The following is a 16,377-nucleotide window of genomic DNA, read 5'->3' as shown; positions in this document are numbered from 1 at the left end:
GCATCATTCTGTTATAATATTCTTGATCCATGATAAACCTATCATCCAAAATACTCATTGAAGAAACCAAGAACACTCTCAGTCTAGGGCATAACTTAGCCATCACACCTAAACAAATTCCAAAATTAGAAATCATGATGAAGGTAGAATGGGGTATCTACAATCTTCCACCAGCAATGGCCAATAATGTGCATTTAAATATAGCAAGCATATCCTAAACAAAGCTAAACCACCAAAAAGCAATATACCACATAATGAAATAACTGCCTTAAAAAAGTTGTATAAGAATAAAAATATTATCATTACAAATGCCAATAAAGGAAATGCAACAGGTAATCATGGATCAAGAAGATTATAACAGAAAAATGAAGGATCTCCTACGTGACTGTTCCGCATACAAAATTATAGATCAAGACCCCCACTATGTCTCAAAGGAAAAAATACAAAGGAACACATTACCATTTCTATTCCCTATGTCAGAGGTACATCAGAAAAGATAGCCAAAGTACTGATGAAACATGGCCTTCGCACTACTTTCAAATCTCATGTTAAATTAGCAACTCTGATCCACTTGCTTAAGGATAAACTTCACCCTCTAGCACATCCTGGAGTGGATGAAGTTCCCTGTGACTGTGACCTGGCCTACTAAGGGAAAGTAGAAGAACATAAAAAATACATTTCCTACTATTACTATGGCAAATCAGGACTGGCAGACCACGCTTTGGACACTCCTTCACGCAGGATTAGATGGAAGAAAATAAATGTGCTATTTAGAAGTTGTTAGAGAGGTGAAAGATTATTTTTTTAAGTCAGCCATGGCGTTGAAGAATTCCCCTAACCTGAACAAATATGGTTGTATGAATTTGTCAAAAATTTGGAAGATTTATCTTAAAAGTAACTCCCACATAGCTATAATGTTTTTTACAACATTACAGGGCATCAAAATAGAGCTTTAGATTTTTTGTTTATTACAAGTGTTTTGTTTCACTTATTCACTGTTAAGTATACAAACTGTGTTGTGCTCTGATGATGCCGATTTGAAATTCAGCAAAATATAAGCAGTTAATAAAACATCTTTTGATAAAATTGTTTGGTGTTGTTAATACCATTAAAAATAAGTCATGAAGATACACTCTGATATTTGATTTTTTTTTTTTTTTTTTTTTTTATAATGCAGTCCATCATGTCTTTTGAAATCTGTAAAATAATTTCCCAAGTAAGCTCTTTGTTTTAGAGTTGAATATTGATTGGTCTCCATTTATGTTGTAAACTTATGGAATTATGCTTGTTTACAATACTGAAATTTCAGTCTACAATATGAATTCTTTTGAAGTGTCTTAAAGTGTAGTAATAATTGAGAAGAGGCCAAGAAGTGATTATAAGTAATTTGGACTAAGAGATAGCGAATATTTTGAATTCCCTAATTAAAATGAGAAATAATTAAAAAGTAGATATAAGCAATTATCAGTTTTTTGTTTTTTTTTTAAACAGCTATGAACAAAACAACAGTCATTGTCTCTCTAATATAACCACAGTTCCAATTCAAGCAACAAAGACCAAACTTAGTCTAGTCCAAAATCACCAACAAAATTAAGTGCAAGCTATTAATAAAAAAAAAGGGGGGAGAAGGTATCTTAATATCTGAATTTATGCAAATTACTACATTTCTTAGCAAAAAGAAAAACAATGACACTTTAAAATACATGCTTACTTTTCTAAGAAGCTTACCATATATGGAGGTGGAACAGGAGAGTTGATGTTAGCAACGGTAAGCTCCTTTCCATTTTGAGTTAATGCAATTAACTTCAATGCAATGAAGAATGAATTTCTATCCAGATGTCCTTTACCAGTAGGATCAGAAAGGTCCCATATCTGAAACAAAATTTTAAGTAGCTAGAGTTAACAATTTTAATTAAGAAACTGATTGTCTTTCATTAGGGAAACTTTCATGAAAAGTGAATGGTAATCACTTTATACAAATCAGATGAAATAAAAAAAGATGCATAAAAATATGCATGGTTGATATAAAAATGTCTCTTCAGAACAAAAAAAAAGCACTTTTAGAACCATCCTGTCTATCTATGCATCAAAACAGTGCCATTCTGGATACTAATTAAAGATAAAACTTAAGATGAGATATTTTTCTAATATATCAACAGATTCCACTACTGATTCAAGTTGATGATTTGGAATATGTATACATGTAAATGAAACTGCTATCAACCTACAGTCATACACACAAGAGACTGCACAGATTTTGATGAAATTATGCATTTAAGATTTCCCACTATAATTCATTAACACATTTTGGGTTTTGGTTTCATTTGGATCACTTAAACTAGGATTAAGAATGTAAACATCATTTATATGATTATTTCAATACTTTTATGTTGTTAATTAATTATGTTGCTGTTGTAATACAGATTATTTTTTAATGACAATTCCACTCACAAAACACTGTAAACCAATAGCTCAGTATTATGGTGAGTGGACTACAACTCTGATAATCCAGAAACACTGTTCCAGACTAAACAAGATACTTTTTCAAGTCCCTTCAAGCTTCCAATAAGTGAGGTGGTGATCTCCTAATATGTATGATGAACATGATCTATCCTATGTTTGCACAGAGAGAGAGAGAGAGAGAAAGAGATTAAAAGCTAATAGTTTTATATGGTTCTATAAGGTAAAAAATGTGTTATGTTCTGTGCAACAAAAGTGAAATGGTAAGGTAAGTGGATGTATTATATAAACATTTTTTTAAAAAAAAACTTTTTTTTTTAATACGGTATATCCACTCATGATATATTCTATCCACAGATGAAAGGAAATGAGATTTATAGCATTTATAGTGCCACAGAAGACTTCTTCAACAGCTGAGAATTGTAATCTTTAGGGAAGGCATAGTGGAGCCTGCCTGCCTGCCTGTTCCAAAGAACAGAAGTAGAAGAATGAAAAAGGAGGCAGAGAAGGTGGTTCAGGCCAAATAGAGGGTGTCAGGAGTTGGTTTTTAACTTTAAGACAAATAGTTGAGAAATCATAGGAATAAAATAAGGATCTGTATCAGTGCCGTAATGAGGTTATGAAGCGCCTGTGGCAAGTGTCTAACTTGCGCCACCCTAAGCCAAAAATGATAAAAATTTAGAAAAATTTAAATGTAGCAAGTTAAATTTTATTAAATGCAATATGATAAATATTTACTATTAACCCCATCAAAATGAGTAAAACCTGTAAATCCAATTATGTATTTGTATAATAAATAATCAATTAAATAAATTTTTATTCATATTCAATGACAAATAAACAGAAATACAGGGCATAGGTATAATATAAAATAATATAATAAAAACATAAATAAGTTCATCATAAAAAATGATGGTACAACATGACAAAATTTCATGCCGGCTGGGGTGTCGCCCAGTTAAACAAGGCCCCCCTTTGTTTTCGCCAGAGAACAAGGGCGAACAGCGAAAAGTCAGTTACTGGAACAAATCTGAAAACACACACCCTATATCAACATCACCAGAGTTAAAGATCAGTAGTATCAATAAAAGAAGCCTGAATGGCAAAGAAATGGAGCTGAGGAATTAAATAAGTACCAGATCGACATAATAGGGGTGACTGAAACAAAAAAAGACAAAAACTGGAGAGATCTTTCTGGGCAATAAATACAAAATGTTATATTCAGGCAATGACAATTAAGGAAAAGAAGGTGTAGCTAAAGTATTCAACACAAAATATGAGGCTAATCTTCTTGAATGGCAGTCAGCCTCAAGTAGAGTAATGTGGGCAAATATGAGAATGGGGAACTGGACAATGAGACTTATTTGTGCCTATGGTCCCACAGAAGGTTCTACTAAGGTAGAAGTGGAGGAATATTCTGAGACTTTAGAGAAAGCAACTGACACAATGAAAAAGGAAAAGTTGGTCCTTGTTGGGGATCTAAATAGCAGAGTAGGAAATGATTGTCAGACACACAAAAATATTTTGGGAAAATTTGGAGAAAAGAGCAAAGCTAATAATAATGACAAATATCTGTTGAATTTCTGCTCGGGACATGGACTGGTTATTACTAACACAATGTTCCAACATAAAAATGTGCACAAATTCACATGGAGAGAAGAGGCAAGGAATAGGAAAAGTATCACTGACTATGTTATTATTGATAGTGATATTTTCCCAGTGGTGCAGGACACCAGAGTGTACAGAGGATTTGAAATTGGAAATGATCATTGTTTAGTCTTGAGCAGGATAAGATTGAATTTCATATTGAAAAGAATAACATGTAAGAAATTTTTAAAGCGAATAAAAGTTGAGCAGCTCTCAGATGTGAACTGTAGACTAAAATACACAAAGATTATTGAGGAAAAAATGAAAGAGTTTGAGAACAGAAACCAAACCTTGCAGATTCAGTGGCAAGCCTTGGAAAAAACCCCAATTGATTCAGCCAGAGAGGCATATGGTGAGGTAGTCTGCAAGGATAGAAAAATTAGAACTCCATGGTGGACACAGGAAGTTAAAGAGGCAGTGAAGGAAAAGAAGAAAGCATATCAAAAGTTCCTGTCAAATAAGTCAGCTTGTGCTCTTAGAGAATACAGAGACAAATGCAAGAATGCAAAACACTGTGTAAAACTAGCTAAACAAAAGTCATGGGAGGACTTTGGCAAGAATATAGAAAATAAATATCAAGAAGGTGGCAAAATATTCTGGAGGTTGTTGAAGAAGCTTAGAAATGGAGGAAAAAGTGCTGTAAAAGGAGTCAGAGATGATAAAGGTGACATGAAAATGGGAGAAAAAGATATCCTTGAGGTATGGAGTAATTACTTTGAAAAACTGCTAAATGAAACAAGCAGTGATGACAGCACAGTGGTAAAAAACACTGACCAGGCATGCAGTCAGGAATACATATCCATACTTGAAGTAGAAAAAGCCATCAGAGGCTTGAAATGTGGAAAGGTAGCAGGAGTAGATGATATTCGACCAGAAATGCTGAAGTATGGTGGTATAAAAGTCTTACAGTGGCTGCACTGCATAGTTTAGAAAGCCTGGACAGAGGGACGAATTTCTGATGATTGGAGTAGAGCTCTCATAGTACCCATATAAAAAAAAGGGAAATAAAACTGAATGTGAGAATTACAGAGGTATTTCCCTACTGAGTGTTCCTGGCAAGATCTATGCAAGTATACTTGAAAAACGGTTGAGAAGAATTGTGGAAGAAAAGCTGGGTGAAGAACAAGCTGGAATCAGGCCAAATAGAGGCTGTCAGGATCAGATCTTCACTTTACGACAAATAGTCGAGAAAGCATGGAAATATAACAAAGTCAGAGTATTTAAGTTTTGTCGATTTGGAAAAAGCATATGACAAGGTGCCAAGACAGAAGCTATTCAATACGCTACAGTTATATGGTGTCATTCGGGCATTATATAAAGCAATACTTAGTCTTTATTTGAGTCGTAAGTCAGCAGTTAGAATTGAAGGAAGTACAAGAAGATGGTTTAATGTTAAATCTGGTGTGAGACAAGGATGTATATTATCCCCCTCTGTTATTCATTATCTATATGGATCACATTATGAAGGAAAGTGGTATTAAACATGATATCAAAATTGGAGATGTTAATGTCAGCGCTTTGCTTTATGCAGATGTTGTTATACTTCTAAATAAATCCGCTACAAATCTGCAAGATTCTCTGACTAAATTGAATAACTGTTGTAATAGATATGCTATGAAGGTCAGCAATAAAAAGACAAAGACAATGAAAATAGGCAGAATCATTGAAAATGTCAACTGTGTTGTGAATGGAGAACCTGTGGAACAAGTAAAACATTTCAGCTACTTAGGCACGATTTTTACTGAAGATGGTAAATTAAATATAAAAATAGACAACAGAATCAGCAAAGCTGGTATGGTGGGAAGTCAATTGAATAAATTCATATGGAATAAGAGAGAAATTAGTCGGAACACTAAATTAGCTGTATACAAGACAGTGTTCAAACCAGTTTTAACTTATGGAACCTGAGAGCTGGGTCAGAAGTAAAACACTTGACCAAAGACTAGAGACCGCAGATATGAGAGTCCTGAGAAAGATTATAGGCATGAACAGATGGCATCAATGGCAATATCATATTAAAAATGAGGATATTAGGAAAGAACTTGACATTGTCAGCATCCAGGAATGCGTTAGCAGAGCTAATCTCAGGTGGTATTTGTCACTTAAACAGAATGGGCGAAGAAAGATTAGGAAAACAAGTGTTCTCTGCCAGGTTGGCAGCAAAACGACCCAGAGGAAGACCTAGATATAGGTGGATTGATAGCACAAAGTGCCTTAAACGATAGAAATATAAGATGTGATAATGTTGGAGTCTTGACAAGTAACAGACTGATTTGGAGGAAAATTGTAGTTAGGAAGTTAGTAATGATGTAATTTTTTTCATGTAGTACTATCATATCCTGTACACCCCTTGAGGGTACATGGCAGGAATTTCATGATGATGATATTTTATTAAGAAATTTTTCTAGCTTTTTAATTTGCAAACACATCTATTACATCATCATAAGTTAATGTTTCTGCAATAGCTTTTTCAATTGATTTAATAGATATGTTTGTCAATCACTCTTGTCCAACAGAAGAACGAAGGTTTTTACATTTTTACATTTTACATGATTTTACAATTTTCAATTCACTAAACAAACGTTCGCAGGAAACTGTCGTTACATTGTTATGGAAATCTTTAATGCTATGTCTAGATTTGGATACGTGTTTTATAACGAGAGTTCGTAATTTTTTTGCAAGATTTGAAATGCGTCCATATTGCCTAAATTTTCAAAAACTTCCATGGCTTGATATTTGAAACTCTCAATTTCACATACAAATTCTGGAGCATCTAAGTCGCTATTATATTTCAATGCCAGGTCAGCTGCGCATCGTTTGAGATCATCTAGCTGCATAATTTTTAAAGCATGTCCATTTAAAAAACTGAAGTCGTTTGTGACCTCTTGTAAAGTAGTAAATCTATCATTGAATTGTATAAGTATTAGATCTAAAACGTCACACATTTCTTTTTTTAATAATGCAGTTTCATTCATGGCAAACGAATCATCAGTAGCTTTCTCACTAGGCATATTTTTTATTTTGCTCTGTCTCTTTTCTGGAATGCAAGTTTCAATATTTATTGTTTCGGCTAAACTTTTTGCCGAATTGTGAAACGAATCAAAAAAATCATTTTGGAACTGTCGAATTTAATTTTTTAGAGCTTTTATCATCTTCGCAGCATTTTTGACTGTGGTTTTTTTTTCTTGTAAAAGTAAATTTACTTTATTTATCTTTCCTAATATTGTATCCCAAAATATCAATAGTGCAACAAAATTAAATTCTGTTAATAATTTTAGCAACATTCAAGCATTTGTTACAGAGTCTACTGTACCTTGTCTCAGTGGTGTAGCTAGAGCTTTTGCCGCTCGGGGCGGTCCCTGAGGTCCCACCAAAAAAACTATAAAAAAAATGTCCTAAACGATGTAGAGGGAAATAAATTAAAACGCTATGTTTATTTTTGAAGTAAAACTTTAATTTCAACATTCTAAAATGTCAATTTTCTTGCTTTTCTGTTAGCAAAATCGTCGATGACATCAGGAAGTCTATTTCATAGTAATGTAGGTAATTCTTAATCAATTTTATTTAGAAAAACTCCTCTCACAACTAGCAACACTTACAGCAATTGTGAGGAAAATTCGCAATAGTATTACAATATTTTGCACTGTGTTCTCGAGACAGTATTTTAGAATTAACTGCAAAAGTTCCAAAAGTTTCAAAGTGCCCCCCCCCCCCAGCTACGCCTCTGCCTTGTTTTGTCCATCACACATTTCATTAAGTAGTATTATTAAAGGCATTTGATTTCGTAAGGTTTTACTGCGTAAGCTTTCTCGGACCACCTCGTGTCACTTAAATCTTTAAGGCGAACAGATAATTTTTCCTTTAAAAGATACCATCTACTAGTAGAATTTACAAAAACGTTAAACAATTGTTGAATTGTTTCAAAACATGATTTCATTTGAACAGATGTTTGTGCAGCATGAATGCCTATTAAATTAAGGCTGTGAGCAGTGCATGGAACAAACCTCGCCATATTGTTCAAAAGTAATATCCTGGCTTGTACCCACTTGTACTTACCTGCCATATTTGCTCCATTATCATATGACTGTCCTCTTATATTTCTAATATTTAATCCGTCTGATATTAACTTTTTTTCGATGTCATTCGCAAGTGCTTCGCCAGTTTTTTCATGTGTCACAATAAAATCTATGAAGGTTTCTTCAATGCTATATTTATTCGTGTTAGGATCAATGTTAACATAGCGTAAAATTTAAGTTATCTGTTCCTGGTGAGAGGTGTCAGGTGTGCTATCAAATAAAATAGAAAAATATTTTGCTTTTTGAATATTTGAAATAATAAGCTGTCTAATTTTAGAAGCAACTATATTAATTACATCATTTTGTATTATAGGAGAGAAATAACTTGATTTTTCTTATGACTTTCAATATGTTGCGCAATAATAGGATCGTAATGACTAACTAATTCTATCGTGTTCAAAAATTTTCCCCATTCGGGATGACCAATTTTTTCACAAGTTTCTCTTAAAGCGTCATTATTTTTTATACAGTGCAGAATGGCATTCAAAATAACTTTTAAAATATGCCTCCACTTTTCTTTTTCTTTTGATCGTCTATAAAACTACCTTTCTTAATTTTTGATTCGAAAGTTTTCCATTCGACGTAATTTTTTTTATGATATAATGAATTTTCATGACGTGGTAACATAGGATTCAAATGCTGCCAGTCTTGAAACCCCGCAGTGTTCCATACATTCTGATTTTTTCCAAAAAGAATACATGGAAAACAGAGCAGTGCATCTTTTCGCTTGTAATATATCAACCAATTTCTGAGTACTGGTTCTCCGTTTGACATGGTTTTTACAAACCACTTTTTTTTTATCAAAATGCCAATTTTCTGTATCAGGATAAACACTTATATTATCACACAACTCGGGTCCATGTTGAACAAATATTTGCATGTTACTATTGGTTATGTGCCTTGTTGTGGGATCATTAAAATCTATTATTTTCGCATTATCAATATTTTCTAATTGTATTAGAAAATTATATAATTATCATTATTACATTGCTTCTTGATTTCCTTGTTTTGATGTTCAATTGTACTTTTCTGTTTCAATTTCACATGAAACATGACTACTTGTAGAAGGCAGATTTAATTCAGTTGTTAAGCTTGAATGAACTAGAGGTGTAGATGATTTTTTAATAAAAATATCAATTGGAGTTATATTTTTCTTTATATTTTTAATCTTCTGTTCTCTTATTTTCTTAAACTGTGCACCAGAAGTTTTTTTTTGGTGGCATATTACCCTAGAAGTGTTTTTATTAATATAATTATTTATAGTACTTACTCAGTATGCCAGTATTTTGTATATAAACAAAATTATCTGTGTTTTCCAGTATGTTTTGTTTCACAAAAGAGCTAAATTATCTAACAATAATTACAACACAGCAACAACACCACTGATCTTATGAATGACAACAAGACTAATAATAATTACATGATTTTTCAAATTCTCTTATCTACAAAAAGTAGAGACGAATGGAAATATTGAGGGTAGGAAGACTGTGATTTTCATTGGATCCTGGGTTTCATGGGTGTAAATAAGGGCTGGCAAATAATTTTTGTGGGTGGGTCATGAAACGAGGGATTCAGATAGATGGAATGATATCGAAGGAGGTCATAAAGGGATTAAAATTATAATATGGAAGGTAATAAACTTGGGATGGGCAGATAGACACATTAGGAGGATAACGGAAGAATGTATTAGATTATCTATGCAAATGTTTAGGATTAGACAGGAATTTGGAGATACAAAATTCTACAAAATCATAAAACGGGAAAACACATTCATTAATGTTAATGGCGTGACAGAACAATTTACTTGAGACAAAAACGAGAACAATCGCAAAGAAATGTTATGTTCAAGTGGTTCAAGTCGTGATATTAGGCACTGTCGTTGCCATCTAACTCGAGATGAATTGGAACTCACCGGTGTTACCAAATATAGTGGAATTCCGCTGTGTTGCAGAATTTGTATGTCTAAAGCGGCGGATTGCCGAAATTTAAAAATACAATATAAAATAGCAAACTTTTAAATCTATTTAATTAATTTTATATTTTACATTTTGCTCCCCCAAACCTAGTTGCGCCAGTGGCGGGTGCCTCTTTTGCCACGCCTGCATTACGGCACTGATCTGTATTTAAATTCCATAGATCTGGAAAAGGCATATGACAAGGTGCCAAGAGGAAAGCTGTTTAAAACCCTACAGCTATATGGTGTAAATGGAACATTATATCAAGCAATAGTTAGTCTATATTTAAGCTGTAAGTCAGCAGTTAGAATTGAAAGAGTTACAGGAATATTTAATTTATGCTTTGATGTTAAATCAGCTGTGAAATGAGGGCACACATTATCCCCATTGTTATTCATTATCTATACAGATTGTATTATGAAGAAAAGTGGTATTAAACCTGGTATGAAAATTAGAGATATTAATCTCGGCTCTTTACTTTATGCAGATGATGTTATACTTCTAAATAAATCCAGTACAAGTCTACAGGATTCCCTGACTAATTGAATAACTGTTGTGATAAATTTGGTATGAAAATCAGTAATAAAAAAACAAAGACAATGAAAATAGGCAGATATGTTGAAAATATCAACTGCATCCTGAATGGAGAACCTATAAAACAAGCAAAACACATTGCAATTATTTAGGCACAATTTTTTAGACATGAAGATGACAAATTAAATTTAGAAATAGACAATAGAATTAGCAAAGCTGGTATGGTAGGAAATGAACTGAATAAATTTAAATGGAATAAGAGAGAAAGTAGTCACAAACAATCTATCTGGAGACCTCAAGTGTTCTGAGAAAGATTAGTGTAGTGAACAAATGGTGGCAGCAGCAGCAGCATATTAAAAATGAGGATATTATGAAAGAACATGGCATTGCTAGCATTCAGGAATGTGTTAGCAGCAGAGCTGTGCAGTCTGAGTCAATGAGTCAGAGTCGCAATCAAAAGCAATTCTTGGTTTACTGGAGTCGGAGTCAGTAAAAATATACTGACTCCTAATGAATTTAAACTGCAATATAAATAATATGTTAAAATTTTATATTTCACAGATAATAATCTGATTCACCTATTTTTTTCAGGTTATATTTTCAGGATATATTTTAATTTCAAGTTCTTTGCAAATTTCAAAATAAAACATATTTTATGATAATTTATATATTATATTGGTGAAAGCGGCATTCCATGAAAAAATTCGCAATTGCAAAAAAAAAAGTGTCAACAGAGTCCGCTGTTTTTGTGCACTTTACAATAACAACAAATGAATATAATGTGTGTCAATGTATTATAGAAGATGGTGATTGAGGAAAAAAGCATGTGATGCAAAAATTAGTAGATTTTGTGGTTCTGATAAAAATACACCTAAAAGAGTATAAAATTTAAAAAGACACTTACAGCATTTTCATCCTAAAGTGTTAGAAGCAGTGAATGAGAATGAACAGCAATAAAAACATTCTCTCTACTTCAGGGCTAAAGAAAGATCAGAAATCTAGTGAAGGTCAAACAAAATTATCAAGATTCTTTACATCTGACAAAGTTATTAACAATGATGCCAGAAAAGTTCAAAAACCACATTGCTGAAATGGCAGTGAAGAATAGTGTGCCTCTATCCCAACCAGCCTTTTTAGGCTTAAATGGAGAAATGGTTAGAAAATTTAGAGTCAGAGTTAGAATTGGAGTCAAAAGTTTTATGTACTGACTCCACAGCCCTGATTAGCAGAGCTAATCTCAGGTGGTATAGTCACTTAAACAGAATGGGAGAGGAATGATTAGCAAAAAAAAGTGTTCTTGGCCAGACTGGCAAGAAAAAGATCCAGAGGAAGATCAAAATTAAGTGGATTGATACAGTAAAAAATGCCTTGATGTTGAGAGTTTATTTTTCACTTGGTTAGACATTAATAAGTTTAGTTTAATCCTTTATCCAAGTGTGAGCAAACAAAGTTTGCACCTGAAAGTATCTTCAGGACTGGGGTAAGGTAGTGCAACATCAGGCAACTCCTTGCAAAGGTGGACTCTCATCACTCCCATCTCAGTATCTCCCACAATGCAAAGCACATCTCCTTGCGGATATGTGTAATGCTATGCATTAAGGCAAGGGTCACTACCCATACCGGTTTCGACCTTTATTAAGGTCTCGTCAGTGGGAGCCAGGCCCAGTAGTGGAGATACAAAGGCAGAAGCAATGAGAGGTCATCCTAACCTATAGGAGTTGCCAAAGGGTGTGCAACCTTATTATTAAATTACTCCAGATTCAGAGGAAGATGTTGAGAGTTTATTTTTCACTTGGTTAGACATTAATAAGTTTGGTTTAATCCTTCATCCAAGTGTGAGCAAACAAATTTTGCGCCTGAAAGTATCTTCAGGACTAGGGTAAGGTAGTGCAAGGAGTTGCCTGGTGTTGCAACACCAGGCAAGGTGTTGCAACACGTTGCATTACACATTTCCGCAAGGAGATGTGCTTTGCATTATGGGAGATACTGAGATGGGAGTGATGAGAGCTTTCTCCCCCTTTGCAAGGAGTTGCCTGGTGTTGCACTACCTTACCCCAGTCCTGAAGATACTTTCAGGCGCAAACTTTGTTTGCTCACACTTGGATAAAGGATTAAACTAAACTTATTAATGTCTAACCAAGTGAAAAATAAACTCTCAACATCTTCCTCTGAATCCAGAGGAATTTAATAATAAGGTTGCACACCCTTTGGCAACTCCTATAGGTTAGGATGACCTCTCATTGCTTCTGCCTTTGTATCTCCACTACTGGGCCTGGCTCCCACTGATGAGACCTCAATAAAGGTCGAAACTGCTATGGGTAGTGGCCCTTGCCTTAATGTATAGCATTACACATATCCGCAAGGAGATGTGCTTTGCATTATGGGAGATACTGAGATGGGAGTGATGAGAGCTTTCTCCACCTTTGCAAGGAGTTGCCTGGTGTTGCACTACCTTACCCCAGTCCTGAAGATACTTTCAGGTGCAAACTTTGTTTGCTCACACTTGGATAAAGGATTAAAGTAAACTTAATAAAAAATGCCTCAGATGACAGAAATGTCTCAATTGACATATAACAGATTAATTTGGAGGAAAATTGTTGATCAGAAGTTAGTAATGATGTAACTTTTTCATGTAGTACTCTCATAATATCCTATGCATGCCCTGAGAGTACATATCAGAAATCTGATGATAAATTGCAAACACATAAAACAATTTTTTTTAATTATTAAATATATTTTTTCTTATACAAATCTAATATGCTTACAGTAAAAGAAAAATTATGAAATTTAAATTTTTAGTGATAAAAAAAAAGTTCGATGAGACAAATGAAACTGTTTCTATTTGCGAAAAATTTATTTGGTGGAATGAGGTTTGGTGAAATAAAATGAGGTCTAACCATGTCATGAAGATAGTTTTTTTTTTAGGTCCACAAGCACAGAAAACTCAGTAGGTGTAAGCATGGATGGCAAAACAATTAAAGTTTACGTTTAATTGTTTTGCCAATTAAAAAAATTAAAAAAGTTAACAATTAGCCTCAGAACGATTAAAGTTTAAGATGCGAATAATTCATAAATTTAGCATAGAGTTCTAACTATGCAGTTTTAACTATTTGAATTTAAACTTTAAATGCACACACTTCATGTGGTTGAAACCCAACTGTTGTTCAATCAACCAGGCACAGCCCTAACATATGTCAGCTTATACATGCCAAAAGATGCATTTTGTTTCCTTTAGATTTTTTAATTATTGAAAAATTAATTATAGAATAGACTCACATTTATCTGCGACAATACAACAACAATAAAACAAAGTGCCTTGTACTGCCTAAAGACCTTCTACATATCCCTGGGGGTATACATGCCACACGTTGGGAAACATTGTGCTAGATGATTCATATGAGTAATCTGTAATTAATGCATGAATTGTCAACTGTATTTAGGAGTTCACAGAGTTTTCTTACTGTATATTTCTTTAGTTTTTAACTTCCTGGAGAAACTTAGTTTTAAGCAGTGAAACACCTACAGATTAGTAGATGTTTATTAATAAAATATACAAGCAAATTCCTATATTTTTTAATGTGACTCCCAAGGAAAAGGTAATATAATAGCAAATTATTGTTTGTCATTACATTTTTTTTTAATAAGTTGTTTATAGTATTATCTCAGAAAAAGCTAATAAGCAATTCAAGAAGTCAGTTGCTTATGTTTTCTGTTTAAGGAAGAATCATGTGACAGTATTACACTGTCAATAAGATACAATGAGATACATGATATATTATGACTATATCCAGCTTTTACCTGGAATGGAAAAATAAATTGAGAACAGGGACATGATGATCACAGTGCATTTCCAACTCTTGGAACTGCACTACTTAAAAAAGAATCTAAAAAGAACCCATATATTCTCAATTCATTAGAACCTTTGATGGAAGTTCAGTAATATGACTACTATTTCAAACTCATCCTCAATGAATCTCCTCAAAAGCCATGCAGAACCCAGAATATCTGCAACAGTACAGTCAAGTTTAAAGATAAATATATATTAATAAATAAAAATATACATACCTTACTAAGAACTGAGTCTGGCAAACCTGATCTTTTAAGAAATGCTGCTGCTTCTATAGCACCAACTGCAGACTTTCCAACAGGATTTGCCTACAAAGAGTTTTGACATTAAGAATTTCAAATTTTAGATAGGTGAAGACCAAAGACCACTACAAACATAATTTATTACTAAATTTTTTCATATCCATTACTTTAATTTTCTTATGTGGTTACAAAGATGGAAAATTATAGCATATCCAAACTTTTTCTACAATTTGAAACAAGTAATTACGTGTTTATGTTTAAGAAGGCAATTTGATTAACATATCTATCACTAAAAAACACACGTACTAACCACAGTGATAACTTTTAATACGTAAATATTTCATCCCAAATACCTTGGGAGATCATCAGTACAGTAATTCAAACCAAAACTAGGAATAACATACAGTTAGGGCACATGATTACAATGGAATCTCAATATGCGTGCAATAACGTGTTATAGAAGTAAATTAAAAATATAACTGAACAAAAAAAAAATTAACATATACAGTCATATCCCGACTTATGCGAATCCGGAGTTATGCAGTTTCTTATATGTACGTATTCCCGTCCCGCTTCACACCTCACCACTAGTCGTATCTTTTCGGTGCTGGCCGCATTTGCCAGTGTCACACATGCTGTGCACAAGCACTGACGTGTTTCGCCAGTCTCCATTCATACACAATTTTTATAGTCTACAAATCTTGCAATTGTTTAATGTTATGTTCTTGATAAAAATTTTATCACATAAAAAATAATAGTGTCGTCCAAAAGAAGCAAGTCCGATTCTTGTATAGCTAGCAAGAAAAGAAAAACATTGACTTTGGAAATAAAACTCAACATTCAACATTATTAAGGATTTTGAAGGTGGAATGAAAATTTGTGAGCTAGCAAAGAAGTTCGATCTACATGAATACACGGTAAGAACAATCATAAAAGAAAGATTTACAGATTTTGGAGGACATAGATTCTAACGAGGAACGAATTGTAGCCACAAGGCAAGGAATAAAAAAATAATTAGCTTGCTATGAAGAAATTTTGCATGACAAGAAAAAGACATTATGCCATCAGACGAATCTATTAGATTTTATGAAACCATCGACATCGAAATAACTTTCTTTTTTTTATGTACGAAAAACTACAATTATGATACTTCTTAAAAAATATAGGTGTTTTTGTAAACCTTTGGTCCCAATTAACTAATATTTTGTATGTTTGTATGTATAAATTACATGCAAAATAATACCCCGAGTTATGCGAATTCGAATTATGCGCTTTTTGTTGGTCCCACCTACTGCGTAACTTCGGGATATGACTGTATAAAGATTATTTTACACAATTTTGTATGACAATTCCCCAATACTTTAGGAATAGTAAGAACGTCGTTGCGGTTTAAATTTGGTCTGTGTAGTACGCTTCAGCACCTTCTTTATATAAACGTTCATGTTTATATAAAGATCTATGTAAGAGTTTCGACATTTCCAAATGGATCCTATGGTTTGAATTTTCAACTATGTTGAGAGAGAACAGATTTCTGCAGTTTCAAAAGACGAATGCGGTCTTGATGTTCCGAGATGCATTTCTGAACAGATCTACTTGTCTGTCCAAAGTAAGACAAT

At 33.4% G+C, this 16,377-nt stretch overlaps 1 protein-coding gene across 7 annotated transcripts in view; it reads right to left on the bottom strand.

Moving 5' to 3' along the window:
* The window catches only part of LOC150108191 (uncharacterized), a 368,644-nt gene that overhangs the window by 291,368 nt on the left and 60,899 nt on the right, over nucleotides 1–16,377 (bottom strand). For all 7 annotated transcript variants that reach the window (XM_090390641.1, XM_090390644.1, XM_090390642.1 and 4 more), the window contains exons 3-4: nucleotides 14,738–14,827; nucleotides 1,729–1,872 (exon numbers count right to left, since the gene is read on the bottom strand). In XM_090390641.1, coding sequence (XP_090246767.1) covers nucleotides 1,729–1,872; nucleotides 14,738–14,827 — 234 coding nt within the window. The remainder of the gene's footprint in view (nucleotides 1–1,728; nucleotides 1,873–14,737; nucleotides 14,828–16,377) is intronic.

Source organism: Typopeltis vanoorti, chromosome 3 (genome assembly GCF_054136105.1).
Source record: "Typopeltis vanoorti isolate ZY-2024b chromosome 3, IOZ_Tvanoo_1.0, whole genome shotgun sequence".
Taxonomy (NCBI): domain Eukaryota; kingdom Metazoa; phylum Arthropoda; class Arachnida; order Uropygi; family Thelyphonidae; genus Typopeltis; species Typopeltis vanoorti.
This window is presented reverse-complemented; position numbering and strand designations above follow the sequence as displayed.